General features: G+C 43.1%; 2 protein-coding genes and 1 pseudogene across 4 annotated transcripts; all 3 read left to right on the top strand.

Annotated features, from left to right (window-relative positions):
- The first annotated feature begins 765 nt into the window (after positions 1-765).
- On the top strand, positions 766-16,447 carry LOC106942705 (SLAIN motif-containing protein 2-like). 3 transcript variants are annotated; one of them, XM_015026036.1, is made up of 9 exons: positions 766-1,990; positions 5,042-5,184; positions 8,838-9,005; positions 9,090-9,263; positions 9,354-9,713; positions 10,792-10,938; positions 12,911-12,949; positions 13,380-13,587; positions 14,847-16,447. In XM_015026036.1, exons 1-9 carry the CDS (start codon positions 1,506-1,508, stop codon positions 14,908-14,910), a joined length of 1,788 nt encoding a protein of 595 aa, XP_014881522.1. In that variant the 5' UTR covers positions 766-1,505; the 3' UTR covers positions 14,911-16,447. The 3 variants fall into 3 exon arrangements, with proteins under 3 accessions (XP_014881522.1, XP_014881521.1, XP_014881523.1); XM_015026035.1 differs by lacking the exon at positions 12,911-12,949 and adding an exon at positions 11,888-11,974; XM_015026037.1 differs by lacking the exon at positions 12,911-12,949 and having other exon boundaries at positions 768-1,990.
- Positions 16,448-17,797: 1,350 nt separating this feature from the next.
- On the top strand, positions 17,798-21,388 carry LOC106942703 (sodium/bile acid cotransporter 4-like). Its single transcript, XM_015026034.1, has 3 exons — positions 17,798-18,587; positions 18,798-19,008; positions 20,518-21,388. The coding sequence occupies exons 1-3, from the start codon at positions 18,079-18,081 to the stop codon at positions 21,040-21,042; spliced, it is 1,245 nt and encodes a 414-aa protein (XP_014881520.1). The 5' UTR covers positions 17,798-18,078; the 3' UTR covers positions 21,043-21,388.
- A 655-nt stretch (positions 21,389-22,043) lies between these two features.
- Positions 22,044-22,834, top strand: LOC106942704 (zygote arrest protein 1 pseudogene; annotated as a pseudogene).
- Positions 22,835-22,970: the final 136 nt, after the last annotated feature.

Below are 22,970 nucleotides of genomic sequence, written 5' to 3'. Positions count from 1 at the left end.
TTAAACCCAAAAATTTTTTTTTTTTTTTTTTTTTTAAAATTTTTTTTTTTTTTTTTTTTTGCTCCAGTGGCTTATTTTTCATTTATTTTTGGCTTATTTTTATTTTATTTTATTTTTTTATAATTCTGCAGCTTTGCAGAATTCAAGCAAACACCTTTGAAGGAAGAACTTGATTTAAAACTATAAACAACAACGAGGAAAGAATGAAAGGAAGTACTCAAAACAACGTTAGGTTTTATAACAAAGAACAGTCTGTTTTAAGGTCATGCCACGACATCTCAGTTTAAATCCAGACTTTGAGTAGGCCATTCTGAGGTGAACTTTTGGTTTGTTGTCCTGCTGCATAAACCTAAGTATGCTTGCGTTTATGGTCAAGAAAGATGGTCAGTCTCCTTCGCAAGTCGTCCAGACCCTGAATAGGCAAACCATTGTGTTCTTTTTCTAAATGCTGATGGTTTGTTCAATAGTGTTTTTTTTTTGCCTTGGACGTCTCCCAAGGACTCCATTTTGCCCAGTTTCTTTCTTACTGCCATGTCATTAAAGTTGAACATTAACAAAGACAGGTGAGGCCTTCAGCATTGTAGATGTTTTTCTAGGTTATTTTGTGATCTACTGAATGTGTCGTCTGTGTGTTTTTTGGAGTAATTTTGGTCTCGCTGTGGTTCACTTGGGTTCCAAAGCCTTAGAAGTTGATTTGTAATTGCTTTCATTAATAACTTTGTTTCTAATCTGTGCTTATAACATCTGTTAGCCTACTTCATGTTGTCAGGGAAATCCTTTTTACATTTCATTTATTCATTTCTCTGCGTAATGAGGACTGGGTCTTGCAAATTAAATTAACCTGAGCCTTCTGACAAATAAGGTTAATTTGAGTCCATTCATTATGTAGCAAGAAGTAGATAAGATTTTGGTTTTGTTTTATGAAGCTTCTCCCCCTTACTAAATAGGTCTGCTTTCATAAATTGTAAACTGCTTTCTCAGGTTACACTTGTTTGGTACCTGGTGTGATGTCACCAGAGACACGTGCATTTGCTTATGGAGCGCAAGTTATCTTTATCAGTTTTAGCTAACGTTAGAATTTGTTTAACTACATGGCTATTAGCAGTTTTTCAGTCTTGAGGCGTTTACAAGACATATTTACCGTATGAATATCTATGGTATTTACCGCGCCCTCCCTAATGACGTGGTTCAACGTGCACGAGCAAATAGGTGTTGGTTACGTGCTCGCTCTCGATATCGAGCGCAGTGACGTATGCTATCCGCCGCCTGTTGGTCTTTCACAGTTGGTGACGAGTATTATGAAAATGGCCTCGACCCTGCCCGTAAACGCGAATATCCAGAGAAGATGACGACGCTGAGCTCACTAAGTCAGTCAAACACCAAAGTGTCTTCTTTGAACACGTAGATATTGGTAAGGAAAAGAGAAAGAAAGGGACTGTCGGCAGAGTAACCGTGAAGAAAACACTCCGGACCGCAGTAGATTTTCGACAGGCTGAGGAATCACCATGGAGGATATCAACTCTAACATCAACGCGGACTTGGAGGTGCGGAAGCTCCAGGACTTGGTGAAAAAACTCGAGCAGCAGAACGAGCAGCTCCGGAGCCGGTCCACGATGTTGTCTTCGTCCGGAGCCATGTCGGCGAACCACAGACCCCTGAGCGCCGGGTACGAGTCGTCCTCCCTGTCAGTGGGGATGGCAGCCGGTCTGGCCGGCTTCCCTGGGGTGGGGTTCGGCGGTTCGGGCGGCTACGGTGGGTCGGTGGAGAACAACCGCTGCTCGAGACCCCGGCTGTCCTACGACGGCATCAGCTTCAAGAGGGCGTATGAGTGCGAGGGGGCATCTGCTGCCACCTCTCTGTCTAGTATGAACTCCCTCTACCCAGACAACGCCGGGGGGCTGACGGCTGACGGGGAAACCTCAATTCTAGATGAAGTGGACATCCTAGATCTTGAAGACATGGACTGTCTAAACGAAGACGAGGACAGCTGGTGAGTGACGAGCTTGTGTTGGGTGGAAACTTGCCTGCGTCTTCAGGGCTGGCTGGGAGCTTTCATTTCTCCAACACAGCTGCTCTACACATTAGCTGCTGCCACATAGACGCCTGGCTAACAATCACCCCAGTAAACTGTCTGAAATAATGAAGTCATCCCCACAAGGAGCTGCATTGTGGATCACCAGAGGGGATTGTTTGGCACACATATGGGCGATGCCAACCCACCCTTCACCCCCTCCTGACCTGAGTAGTTTGGCCTCAGCCATTCATAAACTTCTTGTTCTAGAAGCACATTAGTGAAACCTAATTCTGATGGGTTTGGACTCCAGATGATCGCTTTTAAAGTGACAGATTGCTTAGCTTGTCCTGGGAGTGGTGGAAGGAGATCAGTGTGTACAGTGAAAACCGACTTGTTTTCCTGGCCAGCAGTCATGTGGGAGAGGTAGCCATGGTTATAGTCCTCCTCTCAATTCTCTTAGCACAGCATTTGGCTCAGAGCTACAGGAGCTCTGCAGCTCCAACTGAGACGTAGCTGGGAAATCATCTCATCACGCTGGACTGAAAGCCACAACGCCTTCACAAAGCTGACCTCTAACACAGCATTTGCAGGGATCATAAACAATAAGAGCTACATTATGATATAAGCAGGTCATGTCTGAGGGTCGCACAGACGAGGATTAGCGTTTGGGAACATGCATTGTTTATCAGAATTAATCCAGCAGCCCTCATGTCTGCCCAGCAGCTCTAATGCACTCTCACTATAATGTCTGGAAAGATTAATATAGTGAGGACGTCTCCGTAGGTGCAGTGAAATGAGACGTATACCATGGGCTGATCGGTGATATCAAGGCTTACCAGGGATAAAAAGTTACAAAACAACTAAACCATATAAAGGCATAGCTATGGCTACAGTAGAAGTTTTAATTATAAGCCAGAAAATGGTCAGTGTTTTCTTCAGCTGTGTGCAATGTAAAATGTCACAGGACCTTCTCCGTCTTACTTGTTGCTGCATATTGCCGACTAGCTGGCTGAAACAAACCACACTTTCATTACCTAGAAGTAAGAGCAGTTTGGATGGTGTGCAAATGACAGGCTGGCTACAGCTAGCTGGCTAATAACACCTTCTGATAATCACTAGTACTTTATAAAACTCAACATGGCTAAAGAGTAAAACATTTTACACAATAAACACTTGAAAATAAGCTCTACACTTTAAAACCAGCAGTTTCAGCTTAATAGCAATGTTAAGCTAAAACTGCTAACGCTAAGACAGCATTAGCAGTGCAATTGAGCTAACACTGTTATTAAGCTATCAGAGTTAGCAACTTTAACTTAGTAGGAATGACCTCTGTCACTCCTTCAGATTCCACTTCTGGACCTTATTTCAGCCAGCAGACTAGCAGTGTGCAGAAGCTCTTAGAAAATTCAGGCAATTTACTAGAAGCGTTTTCAATTGAAGCAATGATATGATGGACTTTTTTTTTTTTTAATCTGTGGAGTTTTAAAAACAGGCCATGCATAGTTAGCGATGGGAAGTGAGTTGGAAGGGAGGAGTTATTTTGTGAGGTCATAGTTCCAAACGTAGGCCTTCCTTAAGAGATGCCTGTTTATGCTCATTTAATCAGCTTCTGCTGTTTAGAAGATCCCTAATAGGCATCCTCAGCTCTTTGTGCAGCATAATATGTGCTCTACTCGGTGATTTATCATCCAAGTTAAGGCTGTAAATACACTGCTGCAGATCTTGCAAACCTCCTTTTCAGCCTAATTATTTGAGCTCCCTGATGTCCAGGTAAAAAAAAAAGAGCAAGCTCCGTCATTTGTGTTGTTTGCAGCAGTGATGTCAGGCTACTTCTGAACACTGCTCACTCGTGCTCAGCAGAGCGTTTGGCGCAGCCTGTTTTACATCAGCTTGATATCCAGGATTACCACGTAGTGCCCAGATCTCGCCAGCTCTTGTCACAGACTCCCGTAATCCCATAAATTAGCATTAGAGTGGATTTAAAACGCTCCCTGCTGCTGCAGCGCTTGGCCCATCTATGGTCGGTTACTACGCTCGTTTTATCTGGAGACGCAGGTTTTCTGAGCGCCGTACTGTACTTGAATGACCTCCGTAGAGTTTACAAGTGGCGCAAACATGCAGTCTTGATGCTAGACTGGTATTTCCCAGGATTAGCTTCACTTTCCCTGCAGCACTTTTGCTTTCATCTCGCAGACTTCCTCTACGAATGCAATGGCGCTGACAGCTGCTGACTCAGATTCCTTCTCTTATCTTATCTCGACCATAAACACATTTGCTTTACTTTTAGAATAGGCCAGCTGAGTTGTGTAATGTCCTGAAAACTTTTACACCTATTTTCAGCTTTGATGGCTGCATCCTTCGAGGGTTATGAACACACTGATCACCAAACCAGATTTCTTTGTTATTGCTAAAGCTATTCTTAAACTTTTCTTTCCCTTTGTTCCCTCTTATTTCCTGCTTGTGCTGCATGTTGCAGTGAAACCAGAATATATGAGGTGTGAAGATACGATTTTTATTTAAAGGAGGAAGTTGAAATAGATTATCATTGTAATGCATTCAGTTCGGCGTTTAGTAAATTTGTTTACTGTTTGTACAGTGAGCTGAATAAATGTGTTGACTGAATCATTATGGACTAAAAAACACAAAATCTTACCAAGTATTTTTCATCTACTTTCTTGTGCAAATATCTTAGTTTTTGTCCTATTTCAAGTGTACTAACATACAAACCACTTTTCAGCAAAATATAGGAGTTTGTTTTAAGTCAATAATTCCTTAATATTGATTAATATTGGCAGCTTTTTTTTTTTTACTTATGGAAAAAATGTCTTATAAAAAAATCTTCTAGTGGAACGAGTGGTTTAATAAATTGTTGACTTGAAACGAGCTCCTATACATTTCTGAAAAGTTACTTTTAAGTTAGTTTTGTCTTATTTCAAATGTATTAAGATATTTGCACTAGAAACTAGACAATACAAAACATTTGGAAAGATTTTGTTTGCTTGATTTGTTTCTCCTTTCTAATCTCAGGTTATACGAATCAAAACTGAACAGTCCGCTGCAAAAAACCTTGAGTCCTATAGTGTGGTGTCGGCAAACTCTAGACAACCCGAGTCCTGAGATGGAATCGGCCAAACGCTCGCTCATCCACAGGCTGGACCTCACCCTGTCAGGTAAACTGAAACACGTGATCTTTACCTCTTATCTTTTATTTAAATAGTAGCACAAGTTTAAAAAGAAAAGACTCTAATTATCATAAAGTGAAGTGAAGTTATGTTATAACATGGCAGCATTTAAAACAAGCAGCTGTATTTAGTTTTTAATGGCACAGTCACTCTGAGGAGTGTAAAATATCCCGTTGCTCAATCTGGATTCAAACACACCGTTGCTGCAATATCTGCTGTTGACTTTTGGACTCCCACTAATTATAGTTGTTGTGCGGGGCGGAGGACTGGCTTCAGATCCTCAATGCTAAACTAAGAGATGGGTCATTTCCATTTTGACAGCGGTATGCTCATGTGACCGTTGGATCGTGTCGGGCTGAAGGTTGTGTACTGGGGTAGATGGGACTCTCTGCTTTGTTGTTCAGGAATCTTAAATGAAAAGCTCTATGCACGTTTTCCTCCAGATCTAGGAATGCTGGTGTTTGTTTACTGGATCATTTTCCTCAGGTTATTGAATGTGCTTGGAGATGTTTGTGCTAGATCTCACTGCACTGTCTTGATTTAGCGATGAGGCTGAAGGGTTATTCTGCCTGTTGGAGGTGATGTCAGTGTATATTTTAAAGGATGTCATCTTACATTAGCCTTCTCATGTGATTCCAGGGTGTCCATGCATCCTTAAATTTGTGTATCTAAAATTGAGACTTTAAATGGTTTTAAATTCATGAAAAAAACTGTAAGTTGGCCTCAAATACATGAATCGCAAGTCTTAAAATTTGTAGCTTTTTAAACTGGTTTTCTCACAGGACTTCTCTGTCAGCAAAGGTTTAAGTCACACGCAGACTTCATTGTATTCTGTGACATAATGAACACACATCGAAAGTAACTAGCTGCTAATGCATCCTTATTAGCTAACTAACTAGATTTTGTGTGTCTATTATGGATGCATTTATAACCAGTTGGCTGGATGACGTTCGTTTTCTACTGGCTCACTTCTGCTGTCAACCCATGTGAATCTAAAAAGCTTCCACTCCAGGGTTTTTGCACACAGTGCACCTAGTCTCAGGTGCATTGTGTGCAAAACTGCACCTGAAAAATATGCAATTTTCTTCTTTAAATTTCTGTTGCTAAAATTTCATTCATCATGGTCTTAAAAAGCCTTAAATTTGAGTTGGTAAAACCTTCAAAAGCCCTACATTCTCCTGCCATGTGCACAATAAAAAGTTTATTCATTTATTCTCTGTCTTAAACTAATCTCAACTTCTTTACTAACTTCTATAAAAACTTGGACCAGAGTCAGAAGACACACCCGTGTGAGTCCCAAGTAATTTCCATTACACCCAGTTTCTAACAAGAGCCTAGAAATCCTGTTGCCATGGTGTTGGTTTAGTTTGTCTCTGCACAGACGTGAAAGAACAGCATATTGTTTCTTCTGTGCAGTCGCGTTGACAAAGCAGTCAGATATTTTACCTTGTTTCCAATCAATCTCCATGCCTTTTGTAAGTGCACACCCGGCTAAAATCAGAACCTCCGGTGACGTGTCTCGGTTGCATAACCTCTACAGAGGAAACGCCTGAGAGTTAGCTCCCTGAGTTAGCAGCACGTCTTCTCTCATGTCAGGCAGTCCTGATAGACTGGAACCGTTGAACGCGGTTACTTCCTGCTTTGACAGCTGCCTCCCGCAGCAGAGAGATGTCTGCTGGAGTCACTTGCCACGTTTTCTGAGCAGAAACTTTGACTCCCACACCTAAGAATCTGTTCAAGCACAGCCCGTCTCACACTTCACTCCCAGTTTCATCCCTCTTCTCCTTTTTGGCCTTTATCTCCTTGTTTACACAAGCGTCTCTGTTTGTTCTTCTCTCGTGATTTGCCCACAGCTCTCTGCAGCTGTTTTAGCTCTTTCTTTATGGACTTCAACACTCAGCTTTTTTTTTTTTTTTTTTTTTTTTTCCATTCTCAAACATTTAATCCTGCTTGGTTTGAAGCAGCCAGTTGTCTGCTGGGTTATTTGGGTTTTTCCGTCTTTAAGTGATTGTTCTTAAGCTTTTTTGTTTTTTAATCATGGTGGGTGGGATCAGCATTTCTTTTCACTTCCTTTCAGGACATGAGAGTTTTAGGGCATACTATTTTAGTTCGTCCCCGAGCTGCAGCTCCCTTTGATTGGCCCGTGTCTCTGTGGAATGACAGCGTGCTGATGCGATGGGGCATGTTATGCAACAGCCGCAAAATCCTTAAGAACCCGTCCGACCTTACCTAGGTCCAAACCAGAAACTTCTACCAGAAGTAGAAAAATGGGGAAAGCAGAGCACTGATTTGTCCATTTCACTCAGCATTACAGACCTACATGTCGATGTGTTGTCGACATTCCTCAGCAGCTGATCCATGCAGATGTTTGCAGGATGGACATGCTGGAATTTCCTGAATAATGCAGGAGGACAGAGTGCCGAGCCTGAGGGTGAAGGAAGAGGGAAAGTGAAAGAGGCCACGTGGATGGAGAAGGAAGTCGGCCTTAAAAGGCTGCTTTCCATTCACCACAGAGCAGCGTAAACACACCCAGCCAGAAGGAGAAAGGAACTCTGGGGTCGGAAAACGAGACGACGGCCTTCCAAACCACCAGAGGTTTCCCGGTTAACCATCTGCCAGGTTCAGATTGAGATCATTGGGCTCAGGAATGGAGCTTTCTGACTGCTGGTTTGCAGGCTGTCACAGAGAATCGCATTGTTCTGCCTGCATATGGATTGAATGGTGTGCATTGTTTAGGAACTCCATCAGGCCTGCACTCAGCATACGGTGCTGGACACTCGACCGGACTTACAGCACAGTACAGAGCTTTCTTTGAGGCGCTGGCTCACACACTGAGACCCAACACACTGCGGCAGATCAGGGCGAAACGGTGCCACGCCGAACGGAAGCAGTATAAAAGATTTCAATTAATGTTTAGAATTAGTCTGTCCCTCCAGGAAGTTGCAGTGATTCTTTTTAGTTTTTCTTTTTTGAATTGTAGCAAGTAGCAACCTGAAATTACTGATTTTTGCGGCACCCTTTTCAAAATGTGATCAAAGTTGATTTTATTTTAAACATGTGTTGCATCATTGTGTAGGCTTACAAAAGTTGAAATTGCTGCACATAACCTTGCCACAAAAAGACAAGGTTTTAACACAGTTAATATTTAAAGTGCAAATAACATTTCCGAGTATGTTCGTATTCCGAGTATGTTGAGAAGCACCTTTAACACAAATAAAATCCTGAGGAGTGCAAAATAATCATTGAATCAGAATAAACATGAAATTTTTAGAGTATGAGGAGGTCATACAGAACGTCACCAAATGGATTTTGCAAAAAGAAAAGAAACGATCTAAGGTTACTGTTGAGCGTCACACATGCTTTCATCTTGCAAGTTTGGCTTTTTCATGAGATGTTGTGAAACGGGAAGATACATTTAAGAAGATTGGTCAAAACTCAGTTGCAGAGATCGGTCAGAAAAGGAAAGCCAGAAAACATTAAGATGGTCAAATTTGTAGTAAAGTTGCGTTGACTGGTGAAAATTGCACAAAATTTGAGAGTCATGAGTGAATTTACACTGGTAGTTGTGATCGCAACTTCCTGGAGGAACTGTTTGGTTTGGCATGTATTCATTCAGTCATGGTCTGTTCTTGTTGTTTTAGCCAACAAGCGCAGGAGCCTGTATGGAAGCCCTTATCTCCAGCAGAGCTACGGAAGCCCATATAGCACAAATGCAGCCAACAGCCCCTACAGCAGCGGCTTCAACTCCCCCTCCTCAACGCCCTGCAGAGTTCCCATTGTCCGCCAGCAGCTGATGCCCAGTAACTCTGGTAGGGAGCGCTTGTTATCTCACTCTGCTGCGCTGTATTTGTTTAGTGGGAGACTGAAATGTTCATGAATGACTTCCTGTCCAGTGCACCAGAGAAACGCAGCGACGGAGAGGAATCCTCCGGCGATCAGTCCGCAGTCATCAGTGGACAGCGAGCTGAGCACATCGGAGATGGACGAGGACTCAGTGGGCTCCTCGACTACGTACAAACTCAACGACGTCACAGACGTCCAGATAATGGCTCGCATGCAGGAAGAGAGTAAGTTACTGCAACGCTTCTACCTCCAGCTGTGCTCTGACGTTCTGCCTCCCAAAGCATTTATGTTACACCATTCATGTCTGTCGGCAGGTTTGAGGCAGGAGTACGCCGCCACGGCGTCCAGGCGGAGCTCGGGTTCTTCCTGCCACTCGCTGCGGCGCAGCACCTTCAGCGACCAGGAGTTGGACGCGCACAGTCTGGAGGACGAGGAAGAGGCGGTGCACATGTCCTTCGCCTCCAACCTGCCCTCCAGCCGTTTCAGTCCTTCCCCTCGCCACTCCCCCCGTGTCTCCCCGAGGAACTCCCCCCGCTCGCGCTCACCCGCCCGCTCCATCGACTACGGCCACAGCCGGGGCTCACCGCAGCCCATCATCAGCCGGCTGCAGCAGCCGCGCCACTCGCTGCAGGGCCACGGCCACGACCTGCAGACCAGCGTGGTTAAGAATGAAGGTAAACACAGACCTCACAAGTATTGAAGTTATCAGTGCTTTTCTAATTCAAATCTGATTTAGACCTGTTGACATGAAATCAATGGTAACAATTAGGGCAATAAATCGATTTTATAGGTGGAAAAATGGATAGGTGGGTAGATTTTATTGGAGGCCCAAAGTCCAAAACATTAAAAAGTTTTGGAAAAATTACTTTTTAGAAAATTTTGATATTTTTTTTTTTAACCATTTCACTCTTTGGTTTCCCACAGGTCAAAGTTATGTCAGCGCCTGTCACTTTGTTTTACAGTTTCTGTTCACTTGGACTTTGAATTCAGGTTAACTATGACAAAATATCAGTGCTAGGCTACATTTTATTAATTACAGGTCTTAAGTCATAATATTACAAGCAGTCATAGTTAGCTGCCAATAAAGTTGAAACAACATAATAATAATAATCTCACAGTATTAGCTGAATAAAGTGGTGATATTAGGAGAATGAAGTAGTGATTTTATGAAAACTTCTACACAAAAATAAAAAATTAAAATAAGAAATGTTAAGCATCTTAAGTTATACTCTGGCATTGGATTTACAGATAAGGAAGTACTTTTTCTTTTAACACATTAGCATCAAGTTATTGTCAGTAGCAGGATTTTGAAACAATCATGCAAACGACTAATTTGGAGAAAGTATCACATGGACGGAGGTTGTCTGATTTTGATAACCCTCCCGGTAAAATTGCATATTTATTCTGTGAATATTCTTGTAATTAAACAAACATTCTTGCTCTAGTAAGCTGTTACTCAACTCACAGAAAGGATGATTTCTCTCATTTGTAATGTTTGTAGAAAAGAAAGTAAGAAGAAAAAAAATCTTAAAGTTGGATCTGGTATGAAGAAATCAGATATTTTATCTTTAAGCCCTAGTAACAATTCAAGTGATCCACACAAAGAAACGCTTGTGTAGATTTCTTATTACTGACATCTGGTGTGAATTTCAAGTCAGCAGCTCCATGAGAATATCGGTATCTCATGGAAACGTGTCGGTACTTCTCTACCGTTCGCTTTGAGCTCATTCGCCGTCTGTCCTGCTGCTGCAGAAAAGCTTCGCCGAAGTCTTCCCAACCTCACGCGCTCGACCGCCGTGACGGCTCAGTCGCCAGAACCGGTCAAGAACAGCCGCAGCTGCGAGTCCAACCTTCAAGTGCCAAACGGCGGCTCTCCCCGACACCAGAGCCAGTCTGCCAGTGAGTATCAGTCCTGACGGCGTCCTGAGCGATCTGATGCGACTCCAACAAACAAACCTTATTCATGCTGCAGCAGCCTTCAGATTAAATATTGTAACCACTCCGCTGACATTATTCAAGCATTTGTTTTGTTCTGCAGCTCAGCAACATGACAGGCTTTGTAATCTCCTGTTAGTCCTTGTGTGAGTGGGATTTGTGTTGTTCTTCCACTGGAGGGACTCTGCTGCTTTGTAGTGACAAGACTTTGTTGTTTGGGTGTGTGTGTGGGGGGGGGATCCTCTTTGATGAGTCTTGGTTGTAACATCTTTTATTTATCTTTTCCTCTTGTCTAACTTTAACACGAATGGAATGCTCCCAACCTGCAGAGTAAAAGCATGGTACTGGCAGCTGGTTGGAGGACCTTTCACACTAACATTTCCCTCAGATTTAACTCTAGTTGTGTTCTTTCTGGGTAAAATCCTCCCTCTGTAAGTAACAACTATCCATTTAAGGTAATCCTGCAAAGAGAGGGAAAGGTAATGGTGTTTTCTAAATCCAGGATCAGTAGGAACAGAGCAGGTTTCAGCTGCTGACTCTGACATGGCCGTCTGCGGGACGGGGAACTCTTGGTCTTCATGCTTTAGATCAGATTCTGTTTCCTCCTGGGCTGCAGAAGATCTTCATTGCATCTTAAACGGTGGCACATGTTGGTCCTCTCTCTGTTTCCACCTGAGCTTTGGTGGCACCAGGCATGCAGGCCCACCTAACCACTATCTTCTCTTCACTGTAAAGCATGGGTAACCCACACCCTCCTTTTTTCTTCCCTCTGGACTTCTCTACCTCCTAGAGGAAGCATCCTCAAACTGTTTGCGTGTGGAGCCCCCTGGTGGACTTCCCAGGCTTTCTTTATGAATCTCCAGTGAAGCGGTGATTCTCAGACGTCCGTGTTGACTTGTGCCGTGTTTTCCAGCTGCTGCTCAGCTCCCAAGATACTCCGGTACTTCTCGCTCATCCCCGAAACCCAAACAGCTTCTCCAAAAGCCAACTGCCCTGCGAGGTAACGGCCTGAACCAGCTGGAGGCTGTCCAAGTGATCTCACACACTGACATGTGCACAACTTCTGCCACACTGAAAGCATGGGCTATCGACGAGTGTAGATGATGAGCTCGCCATATTTATGGGGCTGAAAAGGATGTGAGTGAAGTGCATTAAGGCACTCAGCTTGTTGTCTCTGAGGCTGTAAGGTAATGCATTTTAGATGCTGTTTGTGCAGCTCTCTTTGTGAAGATGGAGGAAATAACACGGTGGAGCAGACTGGTTGTATTACAGTCTGATGACGGAGGGGACAGTGTTCAGCTGATTGTTTATTTTATTTGGTTTTTATAAACAAATAGGACTTGTTGGATTGCTAACAGGATGTTATAGTAGCATTCAATACGGTTAGCATTAGTGACTGGACACATTAATCTAAATCGGTATTTCTCCTGCATCGTTTGCTCGGCTCAGCACAAGCTTTCAGTCTGAAACCTTTGAAAGTTTGAGTTGAGAGCCTGCGAGCCGAGCAAACGGCGTGGTGTTTTATACTTGACGCCTACCTTGGTGCAGTATTCACATAAAGGCCAGTCCAGGTGAACTGAAACCCGCCCTACAAATCCACCTGTTTGAATGAGAGGCAAAGCGCATGACCAGCCACCTCAAGGACACGTGCGCCACCACGACCCCGGGTCAGCGCTTCAGCTATAAAGCTAACTTCAGAGCCTGAGTGAACTGCAGGCATTTAGAGGATTTCAAATTTTCCATCCATAGTCAAATAGCCAGACTGTGTTTAAATATAACCCCAAAATCTCATCAACCAGCTGTAGCAAGTGGATTTAGAAATATGGCTGCTATGTGATTTTTGGGTCCTATAAGTAATAAAACAGTCTGACATTCCCACCCACATCCCCTTCCTGCCTGCTCTGAATTAAGGCCTGTCTCTGTTGTCTTTGTCCAGTCCCACTCTCCTGTTGCTTTGGAGAAGAAGGTGATTTCAGTGAGTATTCACTGACGGCTCTCGTCTCTAAGTTTCCTGTGACTGTGTTTGCGCTCCCTGGTTGTATCGATGTTGTGCTTTTGGACTGTCCTTGTTTTTGCTCCGTTTGTTACTCGCCTCATTCTGTCAACACATGACAAATCATCAGTCAGCAGCTGTGTCCAATAAGATCCGTTTCATTTTATGCTTGAGTGACCATTTTGTAGTTCCGACCAATAAGGATCATTTGTGGTAGTGGGATGTTATTTTTTTTAAATATCACCGTACTCTTTCATGCTGCTCTACTGACCTCACATTAATGCCAGTCTCACACCATTGCATTGTTGATCACCATGTCATCGCTAAAGTAGACAAATAAATGGTTTAAGTTTAAGAACGACTCGCGTAACTCGGTTACACCTGACCTCTTTCCTTCTTTACCCGTCTGCAGTCCCCTCTCCCAGTAAGCTCCGAACTCCGGCCACGCCTTCGCCGCTGGCTCTGAGGCAGCCTGTAAAGGCCACATCCACCCCCAGTTCTGCCACCTCCACCCCGACCCGCTCGCTGGCTCCGCCCCGCAGTGGCCTTCCTCGACCGAGTGCTGCTGCAGGAGGAGGCATCCCTCTGCCTCGCAGCAAGCTGGCGCAACCAGTGCGCAGGTACGCCTAGCTGTGTTCTCCTACGCTTCTATACATCTCCATTGTTTAAATGTCATCGGATTTATATCAGTAATCCAGTTCAAAAAGTTACTGGCATAAATGAGTTTCCATGGAAACTAATCAGCGTTTACCAAGATGAAAACTTTAAGAGCATAGGGCAAGATATTTGTTCACAACTTTCCGACAGAAATCCAATTTCAGAGATTTAATATACTCCCTCTCTGAGGTTGAAACAATCAATTGGATTACTCGTGATGAATCGATTATTGAAATAATTGTCGACTAATTTACTGATTGATTAATCTTTAAATACAAAAATTGCCAGTTTGCTGAAAGAACAACATGCTTAGATAGCCATTAAGCCAAAACTGTATTAAAAATATATACATATATGAAACGAAGAAACTTTATCTGTCAATATATTCTTGCCCAAAACTCATGCAATTGCATAGTTTTAGCTTCACTCAGTTCAGATTCTGTATAAAAAAAGAAGCTCATTTTTTCACGTTAGAAGTTAAATATACACTAAAGGAATGCTTTGTTACATTTTAGACAATAAAATTTTTTTTTATTTTAAAAAGGGAATTGAATTATTTATTTGCATCTTTTACTGCATTTTCAATTTTGTTTTAAAAATGCTCAAGTGGTTAAATTAAAGATCTGCTAAATGTGCCAGTTTTTTATCAAATTAATCATAATAATTAATAGAATAATTGATTAGTAAAATAATTGCTAGTTGCATTTCAAACAAGCTGTCTAAACCTGGTGGCTTCTCATGTTCTCAACTACGATGTAAAAAAAATGCATCAAATTGCTGAAATTCATTTCTAATATTCTAATTCCTATGCTTTAACTTGTTGGGTAAAACTAGTAATTGTTTTATCTTTTTTTTTTTTGAGTGTTTTATCTAAATTAGTTCAGTTACCTAACTGGCTCTGACCAGTTATTCTTTAAGGTTCTTTCTTTATCTGTAATGTAATTTCCCACTCGATGGGTCCATCGGTTCTGTTATCTCAGCAATGTTCCACTGAGAAGGTCATCATAATAAAAGCCAATTCCCAAGCAGAGTTTGATCCCGAGCTGGTTAGAGATTGTGGATCTCTCCTTTTGCGAAGGAAGACCTCATTGGTCTTGTGTCTGGTTCTTTACAAGTCTTGAGCTAATTTTAAAAACCCCAACATTGTAGATACTTTGTATAATTTATAACTGTAGACATAACGTACTCTTATCAAAATGTAATTCTTTGTGTTTTCCTTTAGATCTCTTCCTGCTCCCAGATCTTACGGCAGCACAGGCGACAACTGGAGAGAAGGTTGTTACTGAGCCTAGCCAGCAGGGGGCGCTCTCCGGCCACATTATCAGAAGGAAGGCGACAACACAACAAGGCACTTTATGTACCTAGACAAGATTTTCCTTAAAGAGACAGACAGACGTGTCTAAATCAGAGTTTTAAAAAGGAGAGGAGAGACTCCACAGTGTGTCAAAGGGCATTCATCCCATCGTCGTTCTCTGGGGGGGCTGGCTCTGCGGGGGACGGGGGGCCCTCGGGCATCTAGTGCGGCCTACACAGAAAATGCCAAAGAACCCAGCAGAGGACACGCTGCCTGCAGTCATGCCTCCATGCCCAGCCTCCCTCCCGCCTCCTCTGCTCTCCTGTCACCTCCCTCAGGTTGAAATGTTTCCACACATTTCTGTTGTTGTTCTGCTCTGTGTTCAGCAGGTGTTGGTGAGTGATCTCTATGACGATGGCGTGCAGGTGAACTGTCCCGTGATGTTGAGAGAATTGTTTGATGTCTTGCAACAGTGAAAGCACCTCTCTTGTGTGGGTTGAACTCTTTAATCCTTCCTCTCATAAAGTAAAAAAAAATAAAAATGTCAGCCAGAATGTATGCACAAGTTTGTTTTACAAATTATTTATTCAAATTATTTAAGAAGCATATGTCCAAACATCCATATCAGTATTTTGAATTAAAAAAAAATTCTGTTTCTTGAGAATGTTCATTATGAACCTCAGCTGCAAGCTAACTCTCCAAAGCCACGTTTTTTTGTCTTGAAGTGTCAGATCAGTTCTGGTGGAAAACCAGAGCGTGAGGGAAGCAGCGGCCAAAGCCTCAGTTCTATAACGCCCCCTACAGGACATTTCTCACAGTGCTCAGTTACAGGACAGCTCATCAATAAACCGAAGTTGTATTGGTTTCCAGAATCTGACTCGTTTTCTTTTTTGTTATGGAGACGTTATCACTGTCACCCATCCAGGCGATGCAACCAAGACAACTCTACTGTTTCCCAGTGATCTGTGTGTGTCGTTCAAGAGGGGAAAAATAAAAGGAATTGAAAATAATTTGGAAGGTTTTGATAGGCTTTCACGTGACGTGCTACATGAATCAAGAAAGGCATGCCGGTGTTAGAACAGGTGTTTGGGTCATTGCTTTGGTGGGTGTCTTCAACCAGTGCCTATAATTTAAAATTTCACTTGAGTTTGTTTATGATTTGTGCCAAGATCTTTTTTTGCTAATGATGTTTTCAGCTTTGCATCTATGCCTGGTTAATATGCTTGCCTGTTTGTTTTTGTAACTAAATCAACACACTTATAATTGCTTTAAAATGTTCCTTTTGCCTTTGTATTTATATATATATAAAAATACTGGTTCTGTAAATGAAACTATTTATTAAAGAGATGGGTGCCTCTGTCAAAGCTCAGATTTTGTGGGAAGCCAGGATGAATGTTGCAAAGACATATAGCACACACTTTGTGTGAACCATTTTTTGTTAATGAACCTTTTTTATAGCCACAACCATGACATTTGGTTTTGCTGTGTAAAGTCACATTTCAAATAAAACTTTAAAAGTTTCTCCTTTCTTCTGTAGCCTCTGGCTTGTTTTTTTTTTTTTTTCCTCCATCCAAAACAAAAAGTTGGGTTTAATTTGGTTGAACAATATCAATAAATGAAATAAGATTAAGTACTTGATGTAAATTACTAGAAAAACTAGAATTATAAACCAAAATGTACAGTTAATGACTATCTGGCAAGCTAGCTGGGTAGCCATCATTTCAGTAACGTCTTGAAAAGCATTATGTATTCGACACACAAACCTTATTACGTACCTGAAGTCACATCCTGGTTGCCAGGAACAGCCTATGATGTTTGTGCAGAGCGAAGAGGAGATTGAATCACGGGGTGGTTCCAAATCATCCCATCCCATACTGGACCTCAAAGGCGTGACGTCAGGACTCGTATCCTCTTGAAGAGTGAGACGGTGTTGTGCTGCAGACTCTGCTTCTGAGGGCTGGGGACACATAAAACAGACGGTTCACACGGATGATGCTGAATGTGGTGATTTATTGTGAGGAGAGATCACCGTAATCCATTAATGTTGCTCAGGATGTCTGATCTAGAGGACTTCAGTGCTAAACTGCTAATGGACTTTAATAATGGCTAAAAATAGATTGGAGAAATCAAAGGGTTAATTTCTGGGAAGGAAATAACATTTGTCTTGTAAAAGATTCTTACTCTGGTGCAGTACGAGAGAGAGAATATTTTTTTATATAAATCACTATTTGAACCAGAAACAGAAAAACACATTCTTCCATATTTGAGTTGTACAAAGATTAATTGTACAAGGTGTTTATTTTGTCCTACTACCAAATATAAAAAAGCAACAAAAACACAGTTAGATGGTGAGGTGTGGATTTCCACAGCAGGGTTTCCCAAGTACAAAGTTTTAAAATGCACACTGAAAGAACAAAAAGCTAAGTATGTTCTGTTTGTCACAGTAAGTACAAGAGTTGAGCAGATCAGCTCGCATGTATAAATCCTGGGATGATTTTTGACAAGCTTCCATATAAAATTTTGCTTAACAGATTGCTAATAGACTTCAATGATTAAATCTGGCTATTCAGATTGACCACCGGAGCTTCCATGTGTGTCTTTGTTACCAAATTGTAATGAAATCCATGCAGTTTTCTCACTTTTTTTTCACAGCTGTACAGGTTAAAAACTTGCAAAATTCAAGACAATGGTCACGAGACTTTACCAGAATTAAATTAAGAGCTGAAACAAAATGAAAAACAAATAGAAAAGGATAGCTTGATTTGATTTTGGGGGAAAAAAAATTATAGTCAAATCTTGCAAGCTACTTGCGCAATAAAGTTCAAGAGAGCCGTGCGTCATTCGCATAAAAACAAACCCCAAGATAACTGGCAGAGCGGCAGTTTTTCTCTTTTTTGTGGATGTATAAAGCAGGAACACAAATCTGGCTGTTAGTGCTTCAACCTCTGCAGCTGAAGCTTCAGACTCCCGTCCTTTGGGACCCATCGGTGGCACCGGGCTGACTGTGAGTCGCTTTAACACCATCGGTACCGTCACATCCCCTCCGGCTTTGAATCAGCTTCTTATTGGTGACCGCGTGCCGCTAGGGGACTCATTTTACGCGCGGACACCAGCAGGCGCACAACGCGACCGTGGAGATACTTGATCCTCCTGTTGCGCCATGGAGAACTCCAGCGCGCAGGCAGCTGCCTTCACGGACTTTACCTCGTCCACTTTGAAGCAAACCGTGGATTCGCAGCTCGTTTCGGAGGGATTTTTAGCGCCCGGTGGTGCCATGCTCCTGGAAGGCGGCGCACTCAGGACTGACGCGGGGCTTGGATTTATGACCTCTCCCCAGACGGAACCTCCACACCTGGTGCCTGCCTTCTGGGACTCCCCACTCAGCCACGGCATCAATGTGTTCGTCGGACTGGTTCTCTGCTTCACCATGCTGGGCCTGGGCTGCACCGTGGAGGTGAGCCAGCTCGAGGAACATATCCGTAGACCCATCGGGGTGTTGCTGGCTCTGGTGTGTCAGTTTGTCATCATGCCCCTGGTGGCTTTTCTTCTGGCTTTAGCCTTTTCTCTGGATGATGTGGCAGCGATGGCGGTCCTCTTGTGTGGCTGCTGTCCTGGTGGGAACTTGTCAAACATCATGTCTCTGCTAGTCCACGGAGAGATGAACCTCAGGTAGGTCCCGTGTGCTCACCCAAATGTGCAGAAGAGTTCACAGCGCGCATCAGAACGCGTCTTTCTTACATTTACGCACAGAATAGGTGAGAACAAATAACGTTACGCTCTAAGTCTGACCTGAAGTAATTTTTGCATGTCTGTACAGTGATTCACAAACCGCGCCCAGCTTTCTGTAACAACTGTGCTTCTGTCCTCTGCTCTCCCCAGCATCATCATGACCATATCCTCCACCCTGCTAGCGCTGGTCCTGATGCCCCTCTGCCTCTGGATCTACAGTCGGGCCTGGATCAACACGCCCGTGGTTAACCTGCTGCCCTTCGGGGCCATCATCCTGACCCTGTGCAGCACCCTCATCCCCATTGGTTTGGGTGTTATGCTGAGATATCGCCACACACGCGTGGCCGACATTGTTTTAAAGGTAATGTCTGCTCCAGTTACTTTAGTTTTTAAATATATTTGACTTTTCCATTGGAAATACCATAGGGGCTTTGCTGTGGGGTTTGTGGAGACCAACTTTGCGCAAAGACGCACTGCGTAAATTTTCAGCGCTCATCATTAGAGGCTGGGATGGGAGGTGTGAGGGGACGGTGACATCAGAGACACTGAGTCAGGGAGAGCTCCTCCCTGTCCCTTCTGATACAAGTCTCACACGAAGGAGGCGTCTTTGCACTGATGCAGCCCAGCTTGGGATGCGATGTGAGTTTTTATTAAACCAAAACAGATCAGAGATCCTCAACAAACGATGCCCTACCCAAAATATCCTTCAACCCTGAACGCTACAGCCAAAAACTTCACTACATATTGTTGGGAATTTATGTGACAGACCAACACAAAGTGATGTATGGCTGTGAACTAAGGCATAATTAAAAAATTTTTTTAGAGATGCACACCTGAAAAGTTTTTTTGTGCAGTTCCCTTTCCTCTAAAACGACAATGGAATCGTTTGGATCAAAACATTTTCATGTGTTAGAATGGTCCAGTTAAAGCCCAGACCTGAATCAATTTGAGAATCAGTGGCAAAAATTATGTTCATGTAAACTCCCCATCTCAGGAGCTATTCTGCAAATGAGAATGAACTCAAATGCCACTTTCTACAAAGCTGGTAGATATAGAAACTCCAAAAGCTTTCTAGAAAGTATTGAGAATAATAAAATAAAAAATTAATGCTGCACTTTTCAGATTTTTTTTTTTTTGCAGAAAATGTACACTTTTCCTACCACTTCACAGTTATTAGGGCTGGATGATGTGTCTAGAAATCATATCACAATATAAACGTTTCATATCAGTCCATATCAAAAATTATCAATTAGGTTTTCTTTTGTTTTAAATATCTGAAATACTGCTAGACTGGTTGCAAACAGACATGGCTAACTCTGAAACTGCTGCTGTGCAAGTTACTCAAAGGGTTGCTGCTGGGCAACCAAAGAGCAAGAAAGCTAGTTGATTCCACCTACCTTGCTTAGCTAACAGCTAAAGCTTTTCCTCTGCCTACATTCCCCAGAATGCTGTGCGAGTCTGGATCAGAGATGAGTAAAATGATTGGTCACCTTCCTAAAATAATGGTCGAAGTCATAAAAAATAGAAAAAAAGAAAGAAAACTCCGCCTCTTTCTCGCCAAAAGGCGATTCAGCCAAAAATCACTTTTGATAAAAAAATAACTTAGCCCATTTTCTTTTTTAGGAAGGTGACAATATTCCATCAGACACATTATGCATACATATTGGTCATGTCTCTGTCATGATATTTATCATTATTGATTTATTGTCCAGCCCTAACAGGTATGCACCATTTTATGTTGGTCTATCTGATAAAATCCCAATAGAATGGACTTAATATCACGGCCGTATGGAGCAAAATGTGAAAAACAACATTTTACTAAATAAAAAGTTGCCTCAGTCTTTCTGATCCAGCAACCCTCTGTCCTCAGGCTTCCCTTTGGTCTCTCCTGGTCACCCTGGTGATGCTGTTCGTCCTGACAGGGGTGATGCTGGGGCCGGAGCTGCTCTCCACCATCCCTCCCTCCGTGTACGTGGTGGCCATCCTGATGCCTCTGTGCGGGTACGCCGCGGGCTACGGCCTGGCCGTGCTGTTCGACCTGCCCCCCAACAGCCGCAGGTCTGTCTCCCTGGAGACGGGGTGTCAGAACGTGCAGCTGTGCACCGCCATCCTGAAGCTGGCCTTCCCTCCTCAGCTGATGGGTGGGATGTACATGTTCCCCCTGCTGTACGCGCTCTTCCAGGCAGCCGAGGCCGGCATCTTCATCCTGGCCTACAAGCTGTACAGGAAGGAGGTTTTGCGTAAATCAGACCCCACGATGGACGGCGGCGTATCAGACATAACGTATCAGAGGTTCCGTGACGAGGACCTTGAGCCGTCTTATGGTGCTGTGACAGTGAGCGACCCGAACACAATCGTGCTGGAGCCCTGCCCTCCTGACCCCACTCCTGTTTAATACTTTAGGAATTGACATTTCTTTGCTGCTGCTCTTAGGAGATGAGACCAGAACATTTTGATTGCCGTCGTTCATTAAAAACAAACAAACAGGGAGATGAATGTGAAAGATTGATGTGGGGTGCTTTATGTCATGAGCTTAATTCATTCAAGTTAATCACTGTTGCCTTTTAAAATGAAACAACACTGCTGTTCCCTGTGGAGTAAAAAAAAAAAAAAATTTACAAAGATTTATGACCGTGTGTAAGTGATGATTTAAAGAACATATCAAAACGTGCAACCAAGCCTGCGCCAAGCTGTATCTGTACATTACTGTATAAAGCAATTAAAGATCTATATGTAGTCGACTTGTTTTTCTTTTGTTTTTACATCCATCAATATTGCACTACTGTCATCTCTTGGATTTTGCTACTCATAATTTTCTTTCCTCCAATTCTCTTAAAGAGTCCGGTACTTTTCAGAAAACAACATAGATTTCATTTCCCTGCATTACTATTCAACTGAGCAACCACATTTTCTAATTTGAGTTCCCTATTATAGACCTTTTTTACTTCAATAATATTCTTTGACACAAAATTCGTGCGACTAATATTAAACCAATTACATAAACCAGTAAAATGTTTCTCCACCTTAAAAACAATGCAGTTAAAAAAACTATGGCCAGTTCTTATTTTATTTATACTTATCTAATCCCTTCTATTTATCCCTCTAATTTTTATAACATCAATGTTGCATCCTGTCGAAATGTCTCCCTTTTATTTCATTATCCTATCCCATTTTTCGTAACTTTTTACTTTCTTTCAAACTCTACTTATGCCGAAGAGAACTATATTTAGACAAATATCAATTTACTTTTTTTAACAGCCTCCTTAGCCAACATATCTAGTCTTTCATTACCTAAAACACACCGTAGACATGAAAAGTCTCATGTTTAATATCTGAGCAGAAGCTCTACAGCTGAACCCAATCAGGCCTGATGGCGGGTTCTCGCTGTCCAATCTATTTAAATAGTTACAACACGCAGACTGGCCCGGTTGAGCAAAGAAAAAAAAATGGCAACATATGGTGAAGAGCCAGTCGACAGATACTTCTATTCATCTTACAACCCTTATGTGGGCAGGTACACCCGGCCCAGAGCCGCGGGGTGGAAATATAAAGGTTATTTCTCCCACTACGGCGACAACTCTGATGCGTTCAACAACCACCAGCGCGCCCAGTTGAAATCCATCTTGTCCCAAATCAACCCCAAACTCACCCCGAGGCTCCGGAAGGCCAACACCAAGGATGTGGCGGTGCAGGTCAACCCGAAGAAGGACGCCTCGGTGCAGTGCGCCATCGGCCCGCGGACCCTGCAGACCATGAAGCGGGACTTCCAGCGCAGGAAGAGACAGGAACCCGCCACGCCCAGCAGCCCAAAGGCAACAGGTGGGGTTCGTTATCCCCGAACCCTAGCCGTGTACTCCCCCATAGCTTACCGGAGCGTCACGTCATTCCTTGTGGACGAAAATAACAACAAGGATGCTTCCTCTGAGGCGACGACGACCGTAGAGCTCCACGGCGACCCGGGAGAGGGCACCGAGGGAACGGCGGCGGCGGAGGAGGAGAACGGTGAAGCTGGTGAGGATGGGAAGACCGCAAAGTCTCCTGAACCAAGCCACAAGTTTAAATTACAGCCGCAGGTGAAGGGTGAGCTCGCGCCACCTGTCGCAGAAGAATCAAAGGGCAAGGCCCGCGTGCGCTTCCAGGTGAGTCGAGGCGCGTGCGGTGGCTTTACCTAAGATTTCAGGAGAAACTGAAATGAACCGCAATTTAAGCAACTCCAGCCCCAATTGCACTTTTGAATATTTCTTTTCTCTCATCGCAGTGTACCACCTGTACTGTTTTACCGCTATAAAGCGACAATGAAATGCCAATATATTCTCTGAACAC

The sequence above is a fragment of the Poecilia latipinna genome, unplaced genomic scaffold, assembly GCF_001443285.1.
Source record: "Poecilia latipinna isolate Pla-1442-1.1 unplaced genomic scaffold, P_latipinna-1.0 Scaffold4488, whole genome shotgun sequence".
NCBI classification, from domain to species: domain Eukaryota; kingdom Metazoa; phylum Chordata; class Actinopteri; order Cyprinodontiformes; family Poeciliidae; genus Poecilia; species Poecilia latipinna.
Note: the sequence above shows the minus strand (reverse complement) of the source record. Positions and strands in the feature narration are given on the sequence as shown.

Excerpts from the sequence above, each read along its gene's own strand:
- LOC106942705 (XM_015026035.1), top strand. The coding sequence starts at position 1,506 with ATGGAGGATATCAACTCTAACATCAACGCGGACTTGGAGGTGCGGAAG. Across the intron at positions 9,006-9,089 it reads GCTGATGCCCAGTAACTCTG|TGCACCAGAGAAACGCAGCG; the intron begins GTAGGGAGCGCT and ends CTTCCTGTCCAG. Across the intron at positions 13,588-14,846 it reads CTGGCGCAACCAGTGCGCAG|ATCTCTTCCTGCTCCCAGAT; the intron begins GTACGCCTAGCT and ends GTTTTCCTTTAG.
- LOC106942703 (XM_015026034.1), top strand. The coding sequence starts at position 18,079 with ATGGAGAACTCCAGCGCGCAGGCAGCTGCCTTCACGGACTTTACCTCG. Across the intron at positions 18,588-18,797 it reads CACGGAGAGATGAACCTCAG|CATCATCATGACCATATCCT; the intron begins GTAGGTCCCGTG and ends TGCTCTCCCCAG. Across the intron at positions 19,009-20,517 it reads TGGCCGACATTGTTTTAAAG|GCTTCCCTTTGGTCTCTCCT; the intron begins GTAATGTCTGCT and ends CTCTGTCCTCAG.